Source organism: Pelobates fuscus, chromosome 1, assembly GCF_036172605.1.
Source record: "Pelobates fuscus isolate aPelFus1 chromosome 1, aPelFus1.pri, whole genome shotgun sequence".
Taxonomy (NCBI): domain Eukaryota; kingdom Metazoa; phylum Chordata; class Amphibia; order Anura; family Pelobatidae; genus Pelobates; species Pelobates fuscus.
This window is the reverse complement of record NC_086317.1, coordinates 207,968,845-207,993,074: the sequence shown is the minus strand read 5'-3', so window position 1 is coordinate 207,993,074 and position 24,230 is coordinate 207,968,845. Positions and strand designations below refer to the sequence as shown.

Below are 24,230 nucleotides of genomic sequence, written 5' to 3'. Positions count from 1 at the left end.
CTCCCCCCGCCTCCCGACACGGAAGCAGAGTGCCTACTCTGCATTGATGGCGAACTTATGGCCGCGTGCCGACAGAGAAGGCACGACGTGCCACCTGTGGCACGCGTGCCATAGGTTCGCCATCACTGCCTTATAACGACTCACTACACTGTCAGACCGCTTAGCATGATATATTTACTACCTATGTTTTTCTATCTTCTGAGGTATTCTGTCTCACTATGTTTATGTCACGATTACTGTGTGACCCAACACGCAAAACTATATAATCATAAACAACGTATACCGGGCCTTAGAATGGCCGGACTTAAGAGAATGGTTAAATAACAAGCCAAGGTCAGGGGTACAGAATGAGACAATGCGAATAAACTAGCCAAGGGTCAGGATACTTGAAGTGGGGAAAGTAAAAAACATAAGCCAAAAGCAAAAAACTGAAAATATTACCAAGAACGCACTCACTGACAACAAACAAGTGGAAACCATGACAGGGCACTGAGAAAAGGCATTGCAGGGTTTAAATCTGCATCTCAGTGCATGGCCTTTAACCCCAAAATGTGCGTGTGTGTCGACATTGTGATGTCACACGCATGCCGGTGCCATCTTTAAAGTGGGCAGTGTGCCCTTTTACAGTAAGAATGAACTGCAGCGGCCGGCATCCCTTAGAACAGCGCACCAGCCGGGACTCGTCTTCTTGGAGGATCGGACGGCAAGCCACCGCGATCCACGTAAGTTTATATTTCCATTTTCGGCACGACCGCCCTGCTCATGTGCACCCACGCCGATCGGGGACTAATTAGTCTCTGTAGTATCGGCGTGATCACGCCGATACCATCACCCTGCGCCGTGACAATACCCCCCACTCGAAGAGTCCAGGTTTTAGCGGAAACCTGGCATAGAAAGATTGGAGCAGACAACCAGCATGAACATCAGTTGCAGAAACCTAGGACCTTGCCTCGAGACCATAACCCCTCCAGTCAACTAAATATTGAAGAGAACCACGCTACAACCTGGAATCAACAACAGAATTGACTCCATACTCCTCTTGACCGTCAACAACCAAAGGAGAAGGAGGAACCAAAGGAGCAGTGTACCTATTGCAAACCAAATTTTTAAGCAAGGAGACATGGAAGGTATTCAAAATATGAAGATTAGCAGGAAGAGCAAGAGAGCAAGAAACCTGTGAATGGCCGATGTATCTGGGTGCAAACTTCAAAGATGGTACCCTCAACCCATTATGTCATGAAGAAAGCCAGACTTTGTCACCAACATGGTACACAGACATGGCACCACACCACTTGTCAGCCTGACATTTAAAACGAGTAGCAGCATCGTTTAAAGCATTATGAACCTGAATCCAAGTGCCACATATGAGATTCAAATGAACATCTAAAGAAGGAATGGCAGTATCGGAAAATGCGAAACAGTCAGGGCCGGCGCTACCTGTAAGGCGGACTAGGCAGCCGCCTAGGGCGCCCCTTGGGAAGGGGCGCCGCCAGGAGCGCCGGCCCCCCTCATGCTGCAGCCGCCCGAGCGCTCTGCAGAGAGCCTCAGGCGGCTGCAGCTCTGCCTGGGCTGGTGCGTCCATGAGGGCGCACCGCCCGGGCGCAGCATGAGGAGAGGGGCTGACAGGAGTGAAGCGCTCAGCGCTCCCTCCTGTCACTCCCTCACTGTAGCGTGGCCGAGCCCTGTATGGTCCGCGGGTACAGGGAGCATTTGTCTCCTGTACCCGGCCGGACTAACAGGAAGTGAACACTTCCTTTTAGTCCGGCCGGGTACAGGAAACAAAAGCTCCCTGTACCCACGGACCATACAGAGCTCGGCCACGCTACAACATAGGTAGGGGAGGGGGATAAATTGAAAGGGGGGGGGAGAGATAAATTGAAAGGGAGGGGGATTAAATGGACAGGGGGGGATAAATGGACAGGGAGGGGGGGATAAATGGACAGGGAGGGGGGGATAAATGGACAGGGAGGGGGGGATAAATGGACAGGGAGGGGGGATAAATGGACGGGGGGAATAAGGACAGGGAGGGGGTGGGAATAAATGGACAGGGGGGTGGGAATAAATTGACAGGGAGGGTGGGGGGAATAAATTGAAAGGGAGGGGAAAGAAATTGACAGGGTGGGGGGAAGAAATTGACAGGGAGGGGAATTGACGGGGAATGAGAGTGGGGAGGGGAGAAGAGAGTGACAACGGGGGAGACGAGAGTGACAAGGGAGGGGGGAGAAGAGAGGGACAAGCAGGGGAGAAGAGAGGGACAAGCAGGGGAGAAGAGAGTGACAAGGGAGGGGGTAGAAGAGAGTGACAAGGTAGGGAGAGGGGGAGAAGAGAGTGACAAGGGAGGGGGGGAGAGATTGACATCCATCACACACACACAATGCACCCCTTGCACACAGAAAAACACACAATGCATTACACACACAGACAAGCAATGCATTCCTTACACACACTCAATGCACCCCTTACAGACGCACACTGCATCCCGTACATACACAGAAACACACCTTGCAGCCCTTACACATACAAACACAGATTCACACAATGCATTCCTTACACACATATCAGGACATGCCCTACTCCACCTCCTGTGAACAAACTCATAGGTGGAACATGAAGGTGGACCCTGGGACTCAGACCTTGAGCTGTGTAAAGGGCGTTAAAAAAATGGAGCTGCTTCCCGTTCTCCCAGAACATTGATTTTTGTGACCACAGTTACAAACAGCCTCCAGAGAGCCTGTTCTACACCAGACCAGTGGAGCCAGACTGCAGCTAGTGCCCATCATCATCCTCATCTGGTTGTAAGTAGGCAATCTAATATATTATTTGTGGCACTAATCTCTAATTTACCTCACATTAAAGAAACACTATAGTCCCCAGAACCACTTCAGCTTAATGTAGTGGTTCTGGTGTCTATAGCCTGTCCCTGCAGGCCTTTTAATGTAAACACAGCGGCACTGCAGCACTGGCGGTAGTTAATATGGCAGATCATATGGGTGGGGCATTGTGATGTCATATGGGCGGGGGGGGGCGGCAAACTTTACTTTTGCCTAGGGTGGCAAAAATCCTTGCACCGGCCCTGAAAACAGTAGGATACCGACTGTTAGTAACAAAGAATGGCTTGGACCTGATGAATGAGTGGTATTGTTCCTAGCAAACTCAGCCCATGGTAACAAATCAGACCAGTTCTCTTGCGTGCTATTAATGAAAGAACGTAAGTATTGTTCCAGGGACTAGTTAGCTCTTTCACCTTCATCGTTAGTCTGTGGATGATAGGACGAGGAGAACGATAACTCTATACCCAATTGTTTGCTGAAAGATCTCCAAAACCTAGATAGAAATTGAGAACCCCTGTCAGACACAATATTCAGTGGAATACCATATAAACGGAATATCTCCTTTATGAATATGTGTAGGAGTTTTGGGGCGGTAGGCAACTTCCTAAGTGGAATGAAATGCGCCATCATAGAGAACCAGTCAATGACCATTAGTATGGTGTTAAAACCTTTAGAGACTGGAAGTTCAACAATAAAGTCCATAGCTAGATGGGACCATGGAACATGAGGTATAGGAAGTGGTTGTAGCAAACCACATTGCTGTCTATGTGGAACTTTGGAAATAGCACAAACAGTGCATGCTGTAACACACTCTCTTATATCCCTTTTAAGAGAAAGCCAACAAAACGTTCTGGTGACAGCAGACATCGCTTTGCTGATGCCGGGATGCCCTGCTGTTACATTGTCATGAAATACCCTTAATATTCTTTTCTCTCCTTAAGTGGTATGTACAATTTACCCTGAGGTAGGTCGCTTGGAGCCTGTACCTGAGCTGTCATAGTGGTACAAAGGAGAGGCGAGAACAATGTAAGAACAGTAGAGGCTATAATAGATTCAGGAGGTATGATAGGAGAAATCTCTTGCTCCTGTTCTTGCTTGGAATCATATTGCCTAGATAGGGTGTCAGTTTTGACGTTTCTTGTGCCTGGTCTGTATGTAATCACGAAATTGAAACATGACAAGAACAGAGAAGATCTGGCTTGTCTGGAAGACAACCTTTTGGCTTCACCTATGTAAGCCAGATTCTTGTGAACAGTGATGATCAAAAGTGGATTTTTAGAACCCTCCAAAAGATGCCACCATTCTTTTAAGGCCAGGATAATGGCGAACAGTTTTCTGTTGCCTATATCATAGTTTCTTCCTGCTGGCGTCAGCTTTCTGGAGAAAAAACGACAAAGGTGTTAAAGGGGTGTCCTGTCTTTCCCTCTGAGAAAGAACAGCACCTATCCCGGTTTCTAATGCATCTACCTCTAGTATAAAAGGTGTGCTGATATCAGGGTGCACTAGTATGGGAGCAGAAGTAAACAAGGTCTTGTGATTATCAAATGCTTCTTTTGCTTTCTGTGACCATATGTGACAGTTTACACCCTTACGTGTAAGGTGAGTAATGGGGGCTGTAACAGTAGAGAACCCCTTTATGAACTTACGATAATAATTGGCAAAGCCTATAAAATGCTGAATAGTTTTCAGTCGACAGGGTAGGGGCCAGTGCAGAACTGCCTCAAGTTCTTGTGGATCCATTTGGAAACCAGAAGCAGAAATCAAGTAACCCAGGAAGTAAACTTCTGTCTGATCAAACAGGCACTTTTCAAATTTACAGTATAACCCATTTTTAGTAGTATTTGTAAAACTTGTTTTACATGGCCATGGTGAGTAGAGAGATCAGGAGAATATATGAGTATATCGCTGAGATACACAAATACAAAAGAATAAATGAATTCTCTAAGCACATCGTTTAAAAGATCCTGAAACACGGCTTGGGCATTACATTAGCCAAAAAGCATGACTTAATAATCGTACTACCCATTTCTAGTATTGAAAGCCGTTTTCCACTCATATCCCTCATTTATCCTCACCAAATTAAATAAAAAGTATACAAACATAGCCAGGATTCAGCTGTAAGCGTTTGCAACACTTACAACAATCAAGTAACACACATTCATATAAAATGTAAGTTACTTGGCCAGTCAATGTAATGACAGGAATGAATAAGTAGATAACTCCCTAATTCCCACGGTATTAGGGAGCTATCTACTAAAAGGCTGAAAGACCTGAATTGGTATTTCAGCCAAATTTATTAATACTAAGTAAAGATTACTTAGTATTAGTAAATTATGTCTCTACTCGCTATATCGCGAGTAGGGGCATGTCTATTAAACAGTGAGCAGCCCTGAGCGGTGGGTGGGGGCCCTAAACCAGAAGAAGTGGGGGACTTAATGTCCTCCCCCCTGGGCCCCACCCCTGAGCAGTGGGTGGGGGCCCTATACAAGAATAAGGGGGGGACCTAATGTCCTCCCTCCTGGCCCACACCCCTGAGCGGTGGGTGGGGGCCCTAAATACAAATTGGGGGGACCTAATGTCCGTCCACCTTGGCCCCACCCCTGAGCGGTGGGTGGGGACCCTAAACAAGAATAAGGGGGGGACCTAATGTCCTCCCCCCTGGCCCACACCCCTGAGCGGTGGGTGGGGGCCCTAAATACAAATTGGGGGGGGGGGACCTAATGTCCTCCCCCTGAGCGGTGGGTGGGGTACCTAAACTAGAATAAGAGGGGGGAACCTAATGTCTTCCCCCTCTGGCCCCCACCCCTGAGCACCCTGAGCAGCGGGTGGGGGCCCTAAATACAAATTTAACCCCCTCCACCCACCCGGGTGACTAGGGGTCCGCAAACCCCTAGTCACCACGTCCCCAAAAAAAGAGAGAAAAGCAGGCAAGGTAGAGGCGGTTACCCGACCTCAGCACCAGCCTATGAGGTCATGCCCTCAATCATAGCCACATCACTCATTTTCCTGTATACAGCCCCACCTATCCCTAAAGATCCACGGTATTCTGGGGGCTCTCGAAGGGAGTCCCATAGCATTCTTAGTAAAGGGAACCTGATAGGTAAGCATCCAGTCCCCAAAAGATGATGGAAGAAAGGAGAACGGTGGCCCGGATCCAACTCCCTTGTTGCCTATTCTCCCGCACCACTGTCTACCCACGGTGCCCAAACTCTATCAAATTTTGCCATTGTGCCTCTGACCTTCGCTGTAAGTTTATCCATAAGGAACGTATCCTTAATCTTTTGTAGTACCCTATGAAAAGGGGGGGGGGGAAGGTTGAAGCCATACCTGAGCCAATGCCCGCCTTGCCGCCAGGTTTACATTATTCAACAATTTCAGTTCCGTTCTGGTCCATCCCTCAAGAGGTCTGGCCAGAAGGAAAACCCATGGGTTTAGGTCAATCTCCCTACCGAAGACATCTTTCAGTAGGTCCGCCACTTCCTTCCAGAACGGTTTGATCCTAGGGCATTCCCACCACATGTGTAAGTAAGTCCCTTTATGACCGCAGCCCCTCCAGCAGATATCAGTGGATATTCTGTTCATCCTGCACAACTTCACCGGGGTGGTATACCACCTAAACATGGTCTTATATGCTTGCTCCTGCATTGAAACACAAATAGACGAAGCTGCGGCAGCTTCCCAAATCTCCTGCCAATCCACCCCCTCCAATTCTTCGCCAAGATCCGCCTCCCATTGGGCTGTGTACGTAAGGTCCCCCCATTCAGATGTGGAGGTGCTTAGTTGTGCATATAAAGCTGTTATAAGGCCCCTTGGGAACTGTTCCCTAAGGCACATAACTTCGAAAAAGGTAAGCGGTTGCAATGCACTAGATCTATTGATCGGGGTCTGTGCAAAGTCTCTGAGTTGTACAAAGCAAAAAAAGTCAGAAGGGCGTAGATCTGCCCTAGCCTTCAAATCCTCAAACTGAAGTAGTGACCCACCTTCATAGAGTTGGCAAAGGCGCTGGACACCCGTTCCCTCTATTCCTATGAAATCCCTAGCGTATAGTCCAGGAGGGAAAGCTTTGTTTCTGAGGTAAGGGGTCAATGGGGATGTCCGGGAGGACAACCCATATTTGACCAACGCAATGTCCCATATCTTCATCGAATTCGCTATGGCCGGGCATTCAACTCGTGTTGTCGGTCTGTGTTCACGAGGAACCCACATGAGGAATTGTGGCTTACCAGGTCCCATTAAGGATGACTCTAGGTCAACCCATCTCCTTTCGTCTGGAGGGGTGTGCCAATACGCTACCTGCGTGAGTTGGGCTGCCAAGTAGTAAAAATAGAAATTTGGCAATCCCAGGCCCCCCCTAGACTTTGTTCTATAGAGGATATTACGGGAAACTCTATGCTTCCTGTTTTGCCAAATGAATTTCCCTGTGGCTTGTTGGAGTGGACTCAAGTCAGATTTGGTGAGTCGAACTGGGCGAGACTGGAACAGGAATAAAATTCTGGGGAGGATATTCATTTTTACTGAATGGATTCTGCCAATCCACAAGATTGGTTTATCCTGCCATCTTTCCATATCCGAGATGAGGGCGCGAATCATGGGAGTGTAATTCTGCTGAAACAGCTGGGCGGGATCCGCCGTCAGATGTATCCCTAGGTATTTGATGTGATGCCTATCAATACGAATATTGTGATTATTTCCTATACGAGCGATATCTGGATCACTCATACTTATAGGTAGGGCGCACGACTTGGGCAGATTCACTTTGTATCCAGCCATTTCACCGTACGTCTCTAGGACTGCCGCCAGCGCATCCATTGACTCCGTCGGTTCCGTCAGAGTCAGCAGAACATCGTCTGCAAACGCAGATACAACATATCTCCGGTCCCCGATCGAAATTCCATGAATCTCATCAGTACCTCTCACTTGTTGTAATAGGGGTTCCAGTGACAAAGCAAAGAGCAGGGGCGACAAAGGGCAGCCCTGTCTAGTCCCATTGCCCAAGGCAAACGGTATAGCCTTGGAGCCCGCTATACGGACCCGAGCCTGGACATCCGTATATAGAGCCCGAATTGCTGTAATAAACGTGTTAGGGAGGCCGAAGTGTTGCAGGACCTCAAATAGGTATGGCCACTTAACCCTATCGAAAGCCTTCTCTGCGTCAAGTGACAGGACCAAAGTTGGGATCTTCCTAGTCGCTTGCCGCAAGAGAAGGTCAATGTTACGTCGAGTGTTTTCGTACAACTGTCTACCAGGGATAAAACCCACCTGGTCCGGATGGATCAGCCGAGTTAAATATGGGGTTCAGGCGGGTCGCTAAGATCTTAGCTAGAATTTTAGAGTCGTGGTTTATCAATGAGATCGGTCTATAATTCTCAGGGAGCGAATCATCTCTGCCAGGCTTTGGTAACAGGATCACGTCGGCCAGCGACATGTCCCTGTCCGGAATACCCCCCTTCATTAGGTCGTTAAACAACGTCTCAAGATGCGGTATCAGTTCCTCCCGAAACAACTTATAATAACCACCCTCAAAGCCGTCCGGGCCTGGGGCCCTATTGCCCTTCAAGGACGAAATTGCCGCGTCTATTTCGTCGACCGTGATTTGAGCTCCCAAGGCGGCAACATCGCCACCCTCCAGTTTTGGTAGGGCTAGTCGATCGAGGAAGGCCTTTGCTTCCCTGATCTCACGTTGTTGACGTTCCCCGTCTACTTCTCCAGAATGGTTATACAAGTTGGAGTAATATGCTGTGAATACCGATGCGATATCGGTGGGGTCCGTACAATGCCTACCTGCAGCATCCTTGATGCTCGTGATATGAAAGTGACCCTGTCTCGGGCGGAGGGACCTAGCTAACAATGTGTCCATTTTATTAGACTTTTCGTAGAATGTCCTCTTGGACCATACCACTGCTCTAGCCGTATCGTCCAAGAGTATCTCTCGCACTGACATACGCAATTTCTGTACGTCCGCCAACGTGATAGCTGACGGGGCTGCCTTATGTTTCTCTTCCGCACGTCCCAGGGCCTCCAGAAGGGAGGACAATAGTTGCATTTAACGCTTCTTTTTTACCGTTGCTTCTCTGATAAAAATTCCCCGGATAACCGCTTTGTGAGCGGCCCAGACCGTTTCCGGGTGGAGGTCCGGGGTCGCGTTCCGAAGAAAATAATCGGATAATTCCTGACGGACTGTTTCCACCATGACCGGGTCTTGTAGTAGCGAAGTATTCAGCTTCCAGGACCACGGAGATGCAACGCATAATTTATCCATTGTTAACGAAATTTCTGCGTGGTCCGACCAGGTTATAGAACCGATCGTGGAAGCAGAGGCCCTGGACGCTGCATGCGAATTAACCAGAAATAGGTCAATCCTAGAGTAGGAGTCATGGGGTGCGGAATAGAACGTAAAATCACGTTCATCTGGATGATGAGCTCTCCATATGTCTAGGAGGCCGGTACGCTGAATAAATGTGCGGAGTATTTTGTCCTGACTCCCCCTACCGTGAGATCTTGGTAGCCCGCTGCAACGGCTCCGGTCAACAGCCGGGCACGGAGTGGCATTAAGGTCCCCGCCCACAATTATCATGCCATGCGGTAGGTTGTTGACCATTTGGGCCATGGCGTCCCAGAATTCGGCCGATGGGACATTAGGGGCATAGATATTGAGGAAGTGGATCGTGTGGGAGTGTAAACTCCCAGAAAGCAGCAAATAGCGTCCCTCCGGATCAGCTATCACATTCCCTATCCGAAAGGGGCACCTATGATGAATAAGAATAGCTACGCCGTTCCTCTTGTTTAGAGCTCTCGCCTCATGTACAATGCGGAATGTGTGGTCCCTCAACATAAATTTTGCTGGCTTTGGTATATGCGTTTCCTGCAGAAAAGCAATATCAGGGTTCAGGCGTTTAAGTTCCCTAAACATAAGGCGCCGTTTACTCGGGGCATTAAGGCCTTTAACATTCAGGGATAACAATTTCAACGGCATTGCAATGAAGGGGGAATCGGTTTGTCAGACAAGTTGGGTCCTCTACGGATCCATCTTGAGAATGCGGAACGGGTATCATGACACCTCCCCCCAGCGGGGTCCGAGCAGGGAAGAGGGGTAGGGAAAGGTAAAGGGGGTAACAAGGGGTGGTAGAATAGTGGAGAAAAGAAGAAAAAGAGAAAGAGAAAAACATGAAAAACAGTAGCCTGGTCTTACCTATTGCCAGGACCAAATGGGAAATATGTCTAGGCGTTTCCAGAGAACCAATACGGCCCCAGAACCGCCCCAACATAAACCAACCACGAATAGCACCCCCAGGGTGCCAGACTATCCCCAATTGGAGATAAAAATTTGAAAATAATACAGAAAAGAACCGAGATGAAGGAGGAGACCATGTTGCCGTCCCCAAGCGTCATCCAGCCCCAAAAAAGAAAAAGCACCAACAAAACTCCAAAAATCCAAAAAGTGCCTGAACCGGAAACCCATATACCGCATGACCCGCCCCCCTCTCCCCCGCCCATCCCCCCGCCCCGAGACCTATAGTACACAGAGTCGTAACCCGGCGTAAGAGTGGACCTAGCATAAAAATAAAAACCCATTGTGGACATAGCGTGAACCAAGTCCCACCGCCCCTTCCCAAACCCCCCCCCCCTGGTTTGATAAATCAGAAGCATAGATATACATTGCCCCCAGCCCAGAGGGGCTAGCCATGAAGCCAAAATGTGGCGGGGGGGATAAATATTAAGCAATGTCATGACCTGATGCATTAGGATAGGTGACAAAAATAACATAAACACCTGGGAAACCGTTACCCGCCGCCCACCACCCACTCCGAGCCCACCCCCCAGAAAAACAGAGATAACGTATTCAATGCCTCCGGCCCTGTGGGACCAGGCTCGAAGCCCAGGAAACCCGCCACGAAAAACAGTGGACCCCCCTGGACTTAATCCTTTGGGGGAGGGGTGGCAAACAGTAATAAAGCAGAAATATACCGAGAACCGCTATCCACCGCCCGCCGCCCCACTCCGATCCCGCTCCCCAGAAAAACAGTAAATAAATGTATGATGCCCCCGACCCCCAGGGACCAGGCCTAAGATCCAAAAAATCATGCTACAAAAAACTGTAAGCCATCTTGAAAAGGGTCCCTTGAGGAAGGGGGGCAATTAATATGCAACATATACACAGTGAAAAAACACTTCCCGCCGCCCGCCCGCTGCCCCCTCCTGCTCCCAGTCCCCAGGTAAAACAGTGTCTAAACAAACATAGCCCTCTGCACCGAGGGACCAGATATGATCCCCAAAACCGTGAGGAGAAAAATAGAGGGCCATCCTGAAAAAAGGTCCCCCGGGAAAGGGGAAACAATAAGTCAGGGGCAAGGGAACCAGGGCGAGGCTCGGGGACAGAAATAAGCCCTAACCCTCCCCATAACGAGCAGACCCACCCGTGGGTGAAGGAGCCCGCTGACCCAAATGTGCCTCATACAAAAACCCAGTATCCTGGGCCCGCCGCCACCAGAAATGGCAATAACCAAAAGCCCGAAAGGCGCTTTAAGCGGGGCCTAGGAGTCACCCACCCAAACAACCTAATCCCACCCGCGAGGTCTTACCATCTAGAAAAGCAGCCCGCCGCTCGGATACGGCAACGAAGTAGCCTCCCCCCTCATTCATCTGTCGTGTACCATTCTCGGGGGAGAGCGGCAAGAGCCTCCGCCGACCCCTTCGATACAGGAAAGTCATCAGGGGTTTGGATCCCCAGCTCGGTCAGGAACTTCCTCGGGTCACCATCTGGGAATAGAAGCTTCGTGCGGGCCATCCTTGAAAGCCATTAGCCGGAAGGGATGTCCCCAAGCGTATTTAATGGTATGGCGCTGCAGGAGTTCAGTGATCGGGCGCCAGTCCCTGCGCCTCTGCAAGGTCAGCGGGGTAAGGTCTTGGTAGAGAGTGAGGTTGGCCCCGTTATAGAGGATCTGTCGATCTCTGCCATACCTCATCAGGGCCTCCTTCGTTTGAAACGACAAAAATTTTATTATCACGTCCCTTGGGCGCCGGTCTTCCGCTCTCCTAGCCCTGAGGGCCCTATGCACCCGTTCAATATGCCACAAGTGCTCTGGGATGTCGGGGAGTAGCGGCCTGAAAATCTCCAGAACGACCTCCGTCAGGGACCCTTCCCCTTCCTGTTCGGGTAATCCCCGAAGGCGTATATTATTGCGCCGTGTTCTATTCCCCAGGTCGTCTATAGCTGCTTCTGCAGTGAGTAGTTGGGAGGTGAGGTGGTTGATCTGTGCGGCTGCAGCATTGTGGGCCACAACCGTGGATTCAACCCGCTGTTCGAGTATCGCCGTCCTCACCCCCAAAGCCTGTATTTCAGCTTTCACCTCTGAGGTAGTACGTACCATCTCAGAGGCCAGGTAGCTACGAACCTCCGCCAGTTTCGCCAGGATCTGGCTGGTATCGGTATCCGATGCCACACCGCTTGCTGGGCTCGCAGGAGAACGGGGCGTAGTCTGGCCTTCTCGTCCGCCATCTTGTGTGCTTAGCCGCACGGCGCGAGAGGCCGCAAACATATCGGGCACAATAACACCCGTTTCCGCCGCCCTTTTCACCTTACTCTTCGTGGCTCTCCGATCCATCACGGCTCCCCCGACCAGTTCGGTCTGTTTGAGAGTTTATCTCCGCCTTTGTATGCTGTTGGCACCGCGGTCGCAGCGGAGCTCTACCCGGACACGTCCAGCTCGCTCGGCTGCAAACCACGCCCCCTCTAGCACTCTTTTTAACACCCCAATAAGAAAAAGTAATTGGCTCACCTTTTTCCTAGAGAGGGATCTTGCAGAGGCAGAATCCATACCATAATGTAAGATCAATGGAGATGTTAAAAGACTAAAAACCATAATCTATCAAATGCATAAGCAAGCACTGCAAGGCAAAGAAAAAACTGTAAGAATAATAAAAGCATACCTTCAGGCAAGGAAAACAAATCCAAGCAGCCAGAAGAACAGGGGATCCCAGCTTCAATGCCCTCACATAAGGTGATTGACGTAGTGTACCAAGGACACTTAGATGCTATAGCAGGCTCACAGCGAACCCCAGCCCACGCGGAATTTAAAAAAGCCAGAGAAACGCCAGGTCTGCGGATTCGCTTTGTATTTTGACTTGTGATTTCTGGTATCCTGACTTGGCTTTCTTTTTGACTCGTGATAGTCTGGTCCGGATTTGTATATACTCAGTGTATTTCTGTATTCCTGAACTTGGCTTACCCTTACTTTGTTTCTTCTTGTTTTTAGACGTTAAGTCCGGCCATTCTAAGGCTCGGTAATACATCTTTTCGATTCACCTTTTGTAGGTTTTCACTTTCCTGCATGTTAGGGTAAGGCTCCTGTGGTGAAAATAAATTAGGTCCAGGCACTCGGGACAAAAACAGCAACGTTTCAACATACACAGAAGCCTTTATAAAGCCTTATTTATTTATTTTTATAATTATTTATTTGTTCAATTGTTTTCATTCATATATTTTGAAATACATTAACAATGCACTTACAATTGACTAATTAAATGCACTTTAGTTTTAGTTACAGTCTTCTAGCACTATATAAGTATTGTTTCCCATGTTAAAATAAGCATAAGATCCACTGATATTGGGGTGCTGTGATGTAGTGCTGGGCTTAACACAAGATGGCCATATGGTGGAACTGAAGCCATCTTTGTGTCTTTGTAAGCTGATGAGGTAGAGCTTTTCCTTGCATTTATCAGCGTAGGTATCATTGATTCAGAGAATCCCTTGCTTGTAAGTCTCATTAACCCCTTAAGGACACATGACATGTGTGACACGTCATGATTCCCTTTTATTCCAGAAGTTTGGTCCTTAAGGGGTTAAACTTGCACACCTTCAGGTTTATAGTCTGAGGATTTTGATGATCTAGAGGTCCCTGAGATGAGATGTGGAATTACTTGAAAATATATTGGATCCTCTATTGACAGTTGTAGTAGTAAGGGGAACCAAAGTCTCCTTGGCCAATGAGATATGACTGCCAGAACCCCAAAGTTTACTTGTGATATCTCATGCAGGACTCAAAAGATTAGGTGGATTGGAAGGAATACATAACATTCCTTTAAGTTTTAGGGATGAAGCATGACATATGTTCCATCTGCCAGTGAGTGAAATGTACATTAAAAAAAATCTTTCCATTTGGCAATTTGATAATGTTGTTATCAGGTCTACTACTGTTGTTCCCCATCTCTTAACAATCTTCTTGAAATATTCCTGGAAAATACTCGCTGGGTGTGCCTGACTCCCGCTGTTTGAAGAGGTTTCTTTCTGTGATGCAGGTCATACACAATGTGCATATTCTATCCATAGTTATGATCTTCATAAGGGTCGGGGGCTCAGAGGGAAGCCTCTGAAAGGGTTGGAATCCTTCAGCCACCACTTAATGGAATCTTTTAATGGTAAAGAAGTAATATCTTTTGAAGTAAATTCTTCTGTTTGTACTAACAAATTAGAAAATACTATAACTTTTCATCTCCTATTTAACTTACATCCTGAGACAACTATAAGCTACTAGTATGTGTCTCTATTCATTAGTGGGATTTTATAATTTGTTAATACTTAAAAGGGTTCATGCCTGAGATAGTGCTGGTATTATTACAACTGACACAGTACTGATAGTATATTCTACCTTGATCAGTGATTTCGTTTATCAAATTAAAATTATTCTGTTGAACTGGAATGCATGGAAGCCACTGCAACCACCGAGAGTGTCCTATCGTAGATAACCTCAATCCCAAAAAGCTTATAAATAGCTTGGCTCTAAAACTGTTCTACAAGGAGTATTTCTTTACCATCCTCTTTAGACCACCTGCCCGTTCTTGAGAGCGGTCACGTGGCCCGCCTCTCATGCTCTTAAAGTGGCAGTGGGAGCCACAAATTGGTTCAGGCTCCCATTGCCCAACATAATTCCAGCACCCCTACACACGCACGTTTTGAGGGTGTAGGCATGACGTAGGCCAATCAAATGTTAAGTAAAGGCTATTTAAACTGCCCTGGCCCGGTCAAATTTCTATTTCAGTACCCTGTAGTGCGTTCCTTAAGCTTTTGTATCGTATTCTTGTATTGACCTTGGTTGCCGACTAAGTTTATTTTTAACCCTTTCCGGTTTTGTTTGCCTATCTCACGGATAACAGTGTTCCTGATTCTGGCTAGTTCTTGTTTTCGCTGTCTCTCCATTATCCTGACCTCGTCTCGTACTATGCTTTATCTCTGTCTGACGTTTAGTCCGACCATTCTAAAGCCCGGTAATACGTTATATCATCGTCTTTTACTTTGCTATCCTAAACTCTGCATGTTGGGGTATTACACAATGACAATGAGTTTTTGAGGCTTGAGGAATCCTTGTTGAAGATGGCTTACATGGTTCTGAAGGTCAGTGAAGGAACTACAGCCAGGTAGATCTGGCAGGCAAGAATCATGTTACCTGAAGTTAAGGAAATAAGTTTTTTTTTGCATAGACCAATTTTTTCGTGAATTGATGGTAAACCTAGTGGCAGGGAGTAATGCCAACCAGGCATCTTGTAGATACATAGTGTAACATCGGATATACTGTTCCAGTACCTGGTTCATTCGTTCAGTCTGTCCGTTGGCCTGTGGGTGAAATGAAGAGAAGTTGATCTAAATACATAGATTGCGACAAAACTCCTTCCAAAAATGGATTAAGGACTTCCATGCAAACTAAATGTCTCTCAGTAAAATAGAGTGACTGTGTAGCAGTTGGTAGACTTTTTGTAAATTGATCCACAACCACCATAATGGTAGTGTACTGATGTGATGGTGGTAGGTTAAGTATAAAGTCTACAGTGATGTAAATCCAATGGTGAGATGGTACTGGTAATGCTTGTTAAAGACCACTTATTTTAGTTTTTGGTTTCTCGGTTTGGGCACATGTTTGGACACAAGCCTTTACATTCTTGAACATAGAAGGCCACAAAAAATGTCTTGTTATGATTAGGTCAAGTATTTTATAACACTTGGGGAAAATCATTGCCTAGCGCTTGGGGAAGATGGATCTTTTCCATATGTGTATTAAAACAATGGTTTTAGGGGTATAGTTGGGTCTTTGGCCCAATTGCGTCGTCTCTCCATTAGAGAAGAGGATCATAAAGTGGACAGTGTGTATATCAGAGTCTGGAGTTTCCATTTAGGTAGGGATGAGTGACAGAGCATTCGCTGTACCATTTTTGGATTCAGGTCGATCGGTTATTGTGAAACTGGAAGCGGGGGAAAAAGAGAGCCTGTAGCCCTGTACCGAACGCAGAGCACCCTCCAACAGGTGACACCATTCCTCAAAAGCATGTTTAATGGAGAGTAGTTTAATGTCTCCAATATCAAAGTTTATCTCTGCTGGTTAAAGACTTTTTGAATAGAATGCCACTAAATGTAATTAATTGTCCTCTCCCCTTTGATAAAGAATAGCACCAGTTGCCCCTTCCGAAGTATCAACTTCCACAAAATTTGTATTTTTTGAACCGGGAAGTGATAGTATAGGAGCAGAAATAAAGAGTTATTTCAACTTATTAAAGGCTTTTTGTGTCTTTTAATTGGTGATAGTTATAAGGTAGGACACTCTGCTAGAGAAGTTGCGAATTTATTTTCTATAAAAGTTTGCAAATCCTATAAAATGTTGTACATCCTTTTGTGGGAGTGGGCCAGGATATAATAGCTTCCACCTTGAAAATGTCCATCTGTACTTGACCTGAAGTTAGTTTGAAACTCTGGAACTGTACACATTGTTTACGGAATATACATTTTTCCATTGTGACATACAGATGGTGCTTTCTCAGGTGGTTTAGTATTTACATGTTCACGTTCTTTAATTGATGAGAGAAAAAAATTAATGTCATCTAACCCGCTTCAAACTGGATTCCATGCTTGTCACTCTATTGAAACAGCTGTAACCAAAGTATCCAATGATCTAATCACTTCTAAATCCCATGGCCACTACTCTATCCTAATTCGCCTTGACCTTTTTGCTGCTATTAAAACTGTTGATCATTAACTGCTTATCATTCTCTGTAATCTCAGTCTGTGAGATATACACACCCCCCCCCCTCTCTCTCTCTCTTCTTCCCCCCCCCCCCCCCCATGGTGCTCTTCCTTTATCTCCCAGCGCTCTTTCAGTGTTTCTTTCTCTGGCTCTTCTTTCCAATGCCTCGCTGTTGGTCTTCACAAAGGGTCTATATCATTGACCCCCTATTGTTCTCAGTCTATAATGCCTCTTGATAAACTCATCAGCTCCTTCAGCTTCCAGTATAATTTCTATGCCGACGACACGCAAATCTACCTGTCCTCCCCTGATTTTTTACCACCCCTCTTGACTCATGTCTCTGACTGACTCTCTGCTATTTCCAACTGGATGGCAACTCATTTCCTTATACTTAACCTGTCCAAAACAGAACTTCTGGTCTACCCTCCTTTAAGTGTTGCTACTCCCTTGTGTGTCTCCCTCAAAGTCAATGGCCCTACCAAGAGCTCTAGTTTTCTTTGACTACAACCTCTCCTTCACCCTTCATGTCCACTCTATTGCCAAATCCTGCAGCTTCCGTCTCAAAAACATAGCACACATCCACCCCTATTTAACGCCTAGTGCGGCTATGGTCCTGGTCCATGCCGCTGTCCTCTCGCCTTGACTACAGTAATCTGCTTCTCAGTTTCTTACGTGTTCCCAACTTGCCCCGTTAGTCTATAATGAATGGGCCGGCAACGCTCATCTTCCTGTCCGCCTGCACCTCCCACATCTGTCCCTACATTGGCTTTCCACAAGATCCTGGTACTTTCTTACAAATCACTACACAATACGGCCCCGACTTACCTATCCTTCCGAATACACAAATACATCCCGTCTAGGCCCCTATAGTCTGCCGAAGACCTACGTCTAACCTCTGTTCATACTCCCATCTCTGATTCTCGCCTTAAAGACCTCTCTAGGGCTGCACCATTACTTTAGAACACATTTTCCCTTCTCAATTAGACTTTCACCCAGTCTATATCTTTTAAAGTTACCTCTTCAGGAAAGCATATCAAATAAACTGTCAACAGCTTTCCCTCCCCCGCATCTCATTCCTCTCCTGCCACCTACTTTACTACCCTACCCTTCTGTGTCACTATACCCCATTCCCTCTAGCACATAAGCTTATTGAGCAGGGCTCTCAATCCCTCTGTGTCATCTGATTACAAATACACATCTGTTACTCCACCAATTGTACAGCACTGCAGAGTTTGTTGGCACTTAAATAATAATCTAAAATATATTGCATACTGGTCAAGTAGGTCTCTGAAGAGGTTTATTAGATCCTGGATTGTAGCAGAGGCATTGAATTACAAAGTATTCAAAGTGGCCATACCTTGTGCAGAAGTTGGTTTTCCATTCGTCACCCTCCACATAAAATTGTAGACTCCTCTCAGATCCAATTTGGTGTAAAGGAAAGCATTTTTCATTCTTTCTAGTAAGTCTGAAATGTGTAACGATATCTATTCTTCTATCAGAAGTGTAGCTTGTTTCACTAGGCAAACTACTTCAGAATCTACATTTGGACTTGAAATCCAGGTTGCTGCATTTTCTTTAGAATGACTTAAAACATCTCCCTATAGAAAAATGACTATATTGTTTCATTAAAAGGAAACCCTGACAATTATTTAAGTAGGCTTGCAAAAAGTGTTGGTTAAAAGGGGAAACTGCCTTCCACACGCAAAGTTTTACATACCATGGAGATAAAGGAGTCAATGGGTATGCCATCTAACTCCTCTGGAACATAAACTTGTTCCTCATTTTCAGATGACATTTCTAACCAGTCTGTATGAGTAGATCTAGCTCTCTTATCTATATCAGGAGATGAGGTAGACTAACTTTCTGTTCCTGGATGCATTTTCCACAAAGCCTTTTCTGCAGTAAGGCTGGCTCTCTACACAATTTACATTCTTTAGTTCTCGCTTTCTCTGTTGACCTGATTAATGACCCCAAGTAATATATAGAAATCACTACTCTACCAATGTATTGTACTAATTTTTAATATATCTATCTATATATATCTAAAAAAATATATATCTAAAGTAAGTTTGACTCACCTTTCACCTCTAGAGTGTGTAGTATTAATGCAGGTAATCAGGATCTTGCAGGCGATGCCTATGGTGGGCAGACTGGGCAGAACATAAGGAAGAATCATAACATATAGGAAGTAAGGATCCTATATTTTATAAACACACACCAACTACAGTCAAACACTCAAAAGTTTGACCAGTTCTAAATGAAAGGGCAACAGATAAGAAGAAAAAAAATTGCATAACACAGGCAGTACTTTAAATCCAGTGCAGCTCCTTAAAAGGCTTTATATTGGTGATAGAAGAGATCTGATATGTAGGAGAAGCCAATGAATATCTCTGGCAGTCTACTGAGCATTCTCCATCATCTTTCGTTACTCCACACTGGTCTGGAACTCACTGCAGTACACCCAAAACCCTTGTAACACCTAAAATTCCAGAACCTCCATACAAGTAGGTTACCCTAGGCATATGCCAAAAAGGTGAGGCAAGAAATCCAACTGAGCTAAGAACCTATAACTGGTCCTGGTGAGATCGTGAATTTTAAATTGTACAAAATTAAAATTTCTTAAGGTGTCCAATACAGATAGATAGAAATATATAAACCAAAGTATATAACTGTATTGGTAGTATGTGTGCTGAAAACAGGAAAAAGAATAAATACATTCAGACCACAAACCATTGAGATTCCAAAGTTCTGTAATTTTCAAAATAAAGATCACACATCGTTTATAGACATTCTACACAAAGTACAAAAAATAATTGCTAATTCAGAAGCATCCACAGGGCCGATAATGCCCCTTCCCTATTGCCCTCTTTCCACTCCATCTGGCAACAGAAAAGGGGATTCTTAATTATACACATACGGTTAAACAAGTGTGCTTGGAAAAAATTGCATTTGTAATATACACAAAGAGGGGTTCTTATGTCTGTTGTAAATATACACCGTTTAACTATTACATTTGTATATTCAAACAAGAAAGAATTAAGTGGACAATATGTTACAGCAACTTACAAGTGAGACAAAATGCAAAACAAAAACATTATTATAGTCTGTACAGGAAGGAATAACTAACAGGATCTCCAAACGTATAAGGGCTGCTTGATTTCATAGAGAATCAGACACTAATTTGCGGTCAGCTACTTTAAAAGTTTTCTTCAGTAATTTGGAGCAATTTTTACAATTATCCAATTAAGGGAAATAAAATTAGATTTAAACACCAACTAAAAAAGGGGGAAGAAAAAGAATGAATTTTTTTTGTCTTGTCTGGCTGAAATTACAATTTACAATTTACAACATCACGACCAATAAATCTGTAGAAGAATTCTGGAAATGCACAGTTTGGCCTAAAGATTTTTTTTTTGTCTTTTTTGCCTTTTCTTATCTCTTACCAAAAAGGAAGGGGGTTATGTCAATTTTCAAACTCACATTTACATTACTGAGGTTTTACAAATGTACAATTTTACAGTCAAAAGGGTTTATGTCCACTAACTGCAGGATACATCTGTATTTTAAACATCAAAAAAACTAAAAGAAAAAAATACTACAAAGTTTTATATATATATGCAAATATCTATATCAAGTATACACTACATATTTATACAAAGCGAAAAAAGGGTACAAGGGTTAGAATTTAAGTGGACATGCTAAAGTAAATCTTTTCTTGAAATCAAAAATACAGTCATAAAAATGGCAGTTGTACACCTGCCTCGATTCTTCCCAATTTCTGCACAATAAAACAGAATTTGCTCGGAGAATAAACCAAAAAAAAGAAAAAAAGTGTATATATACGTACAAGTAGAAATGGAGAACTCTGGTTAAACAAAGAATGTTTAAAAATAAGCAAAAGGGAAAAATGTTTTTGTTTTTTTTGGCTTAAAAAATTCATTAACCTTTTGGACTTAGAGAGCAAATTTATTCACAAGGACGTTGGAGCACACACATAAAAGTATATGCATCCAGCAAAAGGGCAGGACATGTACAAGATATGTACAAGTGATTCTATACAGAAATACAGTGGGGGTTAAGTTGATTTTTAAAAAAAAATAATAATAATAATTAATACACTGAGTGTAATAAAATTAAAGACATTTACAAAGGTTGAAGGTCAGAGCTACACCCTGCATCTCCCACACGGTGGGCAAAGGTGGGAGATACAGTTGTTTCAGGAAGATCTCTAGATGATGCCATTTGAGGGCCCACACATTGGACCCAGATCCATGCCATTCTTCATATAATACTTCTCCAGTTTGGCAAGGATGTGCTTGCCATATGTGTATTTACGGAGAGTGGCGATGTGTGGTCGGATCTAAAGGACAAAGAAAAGTTATGTTACTTTTTTTTAAATTCATATTTAATTGTAACAAGGTCATACATTCCAATAAACTAATGAGCCCAGATACAAATCATCATCATGTGAAAGACACTCCCATTGTGCTTAAAACTACAGATGCAAATTTATTCCATCTCATCTGGGAATATTTTATTATTGGCAAAATAAAGATTCCCTTATTATTGGCTAGACTAATCTCAAAAGACTACTGAAAAAAAAAATATTTTAAAAAATGAATATTGGAATCAAATAATATTGTCTGCTGTCAATTAAATGTGTGTGTCATCCATGAGGTGCGTGTCTACTTACCTTGTGCATGACAATCTTACGTTGAGCTGGTTCTGCCACATCAATCATTTTCTGTACTACGTAGTTGGCATACTGGTCCTTCATCATGGTGTATAAGGCACTATGAGGCCCATCATTCATTGTGCAAACCTCGTCTATCAACATAGCTCGCTCTGTACGGGATGCGTGTGTCACACACTTCTCCACAACATTACTTTAAATAAAAGACATGGGGGGAGATGTATAAAAAAATCAAAAATACTTTATAAAATACCCTATCTTTTCACAAATACATTACTAAAGCAGTAGTTTCATAATATAGGGGGAAAATCCTCACAAAATGATATGCATGAACCGCCAGAAAAAATTATCTAAAAACATCTGCAATATGACTATAATGCACAAGAATATTTTTATACTTCTAGAAACACTCCAAGCACCATATCACCATATCCACTATAGTGCAATCTAGCAATTATGGTGCCAGGACTACTTTAGTACTGCCACCCTAGTTCAGTACCCAAGTACTCAACCAGTTTTCTAATGTTTTGACTTTTTACCTGGGTTCGGATGGGAACTGCTCCCTGTGCATGATCAAGTCACAAGTAGCTTAATAGAAATAATTAAAAGTAACATTTGGACCTGGAGTACTTCTTTACTACTTTATCAAACTGTATATGCGCACACAATATAATAAAATAGAATCAATTAAAGACGACTACAATGTGTCCCAGACCACTTTATCTCATGGGGTCGTGTTCCTGACAGCCAGTAGAGGCACTTCCCACTGAATAACAGTCAGACTCTGTTATTCAGTGAAACGCTGCCAACAGCATAATTTTCCATGCATGCTCACTAGCGTCAACATGTTTCCCACTGGATTAGCAGAGACCATCAAGACTGATCTCAGCCAGGGAAGCTGCACAGAAAAGCAAAGGTAACAATCTACTTTTTAAACCTTCATGGTGCAGGGCACTTCTTAATACCAGTCTTTTTCCCAAATACCACTTTACATTAGGTTAATAATATTGAAATTCAAAGAGAAAGTGCTTTCTGTTTCTATACTACAAACATATTTTGTGATAAACTACCAGCCTAACATGCCATCTTCCTAAAAACATCTTACCTTGCAAATTTGTGCTGGCTCAGAACCAGAACATTACCCCGAATCTCTGCAACAATTTTACTCTTATCCTCTGGTCGCCCATGTTCCAAAACATGTTGAATGACATAGTTACCATATTGATCCTGTAAGCAGAATAACAAATACTTAAACTTATTGGAACAGAAAAAATTCACAACTGTTGCAGAGTTACTGCAGTAGAAGTGGTGTAAAAAATTTATCCACAATAACGGGATATATAAATGTACTGAATGATTCTAGTGCCAAAAACCTCTCAAACTTACACTATATGCACCAGAACCACTACAGCTCAATGTAGTGATTTGAAGGGCACAGAGTCTGATTCTGCAGTCTGAGCAGTGTAAACATTTGTACACATTAGTATTCAAAATTCTAGTTTTTCTTTAAAAAAACAAAAAAAAAAAACAAAACACAAACATTTGACTACACAGAATGCCCATTTTATTTGTGCAGGAAAACCATGTACTACAGAAAACGTTTAAATGGAAATTCCACTGCCCCAGGTCTTGTTTGAAGCCTTTGCAAGAACTCCCCTTTTTCTTTCAGCCTGTGCCAGGGAAATGACACTAGAGGACTAATTGAAAGATAGGGATGCAAAGATAAATTGAAACCTGTGGACACACACTCAAGGGAGAAAGAAATAGCCCTTGGAGCCAATAGAATCGAATAGAAACCAACACTTTCATAAGCTACAGCATATCCTCACACAGAAAGCACTTCAGCAAATTACAGGTGCCTATTCACATGTGGTGCCACATGTCAAACGAATGTTCATTTAAACCATAGTTAAGACATATATAAGCTTTCATTATCACTAAAAATCACACACTGCAGACTTTAGGAGTCAATCCTACAATATTCTACCATTTAAAAAAAAAATATATATATATGTAGATGTATGAAAAATGTACAGTCAAAGATTTTCTCAAGATTTTATCAATATGGAAACGATGTGTGTGTATATAACAAGATACTACCTAAACTTTATAATTTCAGCATAATTAAAAAAAAACAAAAAAAAAAAAACTAAATAGACAATTTCTTGTACCTGTACAAGTTGCTCAGTATGTTGGTGTAACTCCTCTAGAATGGGCAGTGTCTGCTCTGGAAGGCAGTGCTCCAGGATCCGCTGGATCACTCTACACCCATATGGATGTGTAGAGAGTGCAAATACCTAAAGACAAAGTGTGTTCAGTGATCAAACCAGTATTTAAACCAAAAGGCTTGTATGGCAACAACTACTTTGTACTCTTTTTCCCTTCCATTGCCACATTCCCTTTGCAATAACCTGGCTATTCTAAATTAATCCATGCCAGGTCACTCACCTGGCTTTTGAAGGCATCAATGATAAACTGCAGGGACTGTGGTTGCACACACTCTATACATTTCTGTACCACATGATTCCCATTCTGGTCCTTCACGCATTTCAAAACGTGGCCATCTAGCTCTCGGACCATCTCATTCTAGGAAATGGAAGTAAAAGACAAGAAGTGGACAGAAAAAAAACAAATAATCAAAGAAAATATAGGATTGAAGCAACCCCCACCAAAACAAAACCATTTTTCTGTCATCTCGAC

General features: G+C 44.1%; 1 protein-coding gene across 7 annotated transcripts in view; it reads right to left on the bottom strand.

The window, feature by feature from the left end:
* Positions 1 to 19,569: 19,569 nt before the first annotated feature.
* PUM1 (pumilio RNA binding family member 1) overlaps positions 19,570 to 24,230 on the bottom strand; it is a 42,102-nt gene continuing 37,441 nt past the window's right edge. For all 7 annotated transcript variants that reach the window (XM_063454004.1, XM_063454013.1, XM_063454022.1 and 4 more), the window contains exons 18-22: positions 23,979 to 24,116; positions 23,702 to 23,827; positions 22,636 to 22,757; positions 21,531 to 21,723; positions 19,570 to 21,197 (exon numbers count right to left, since the gene is read on the bottom strand). In XM_063454004.1, coding sequence (XP_063310074.1) covers positions 21,066 to 21,197; positions 21,531 to 21,723; positions 22,636 to 22,757; positions 23,702 to 23,827; positions 23,979 to 24,116 — 711 coding nt within the window. In that variant the 3' untranslated portion in view covers positions 19,570 to 21,065. The remainder of the gene's footprint in view (positions 21,198 to 21,530; positions 21,724 to 22,635; positions 22,758 to 23,701; positions 23,828 to 23,978; positions 24,117 to 24,230) is intronic.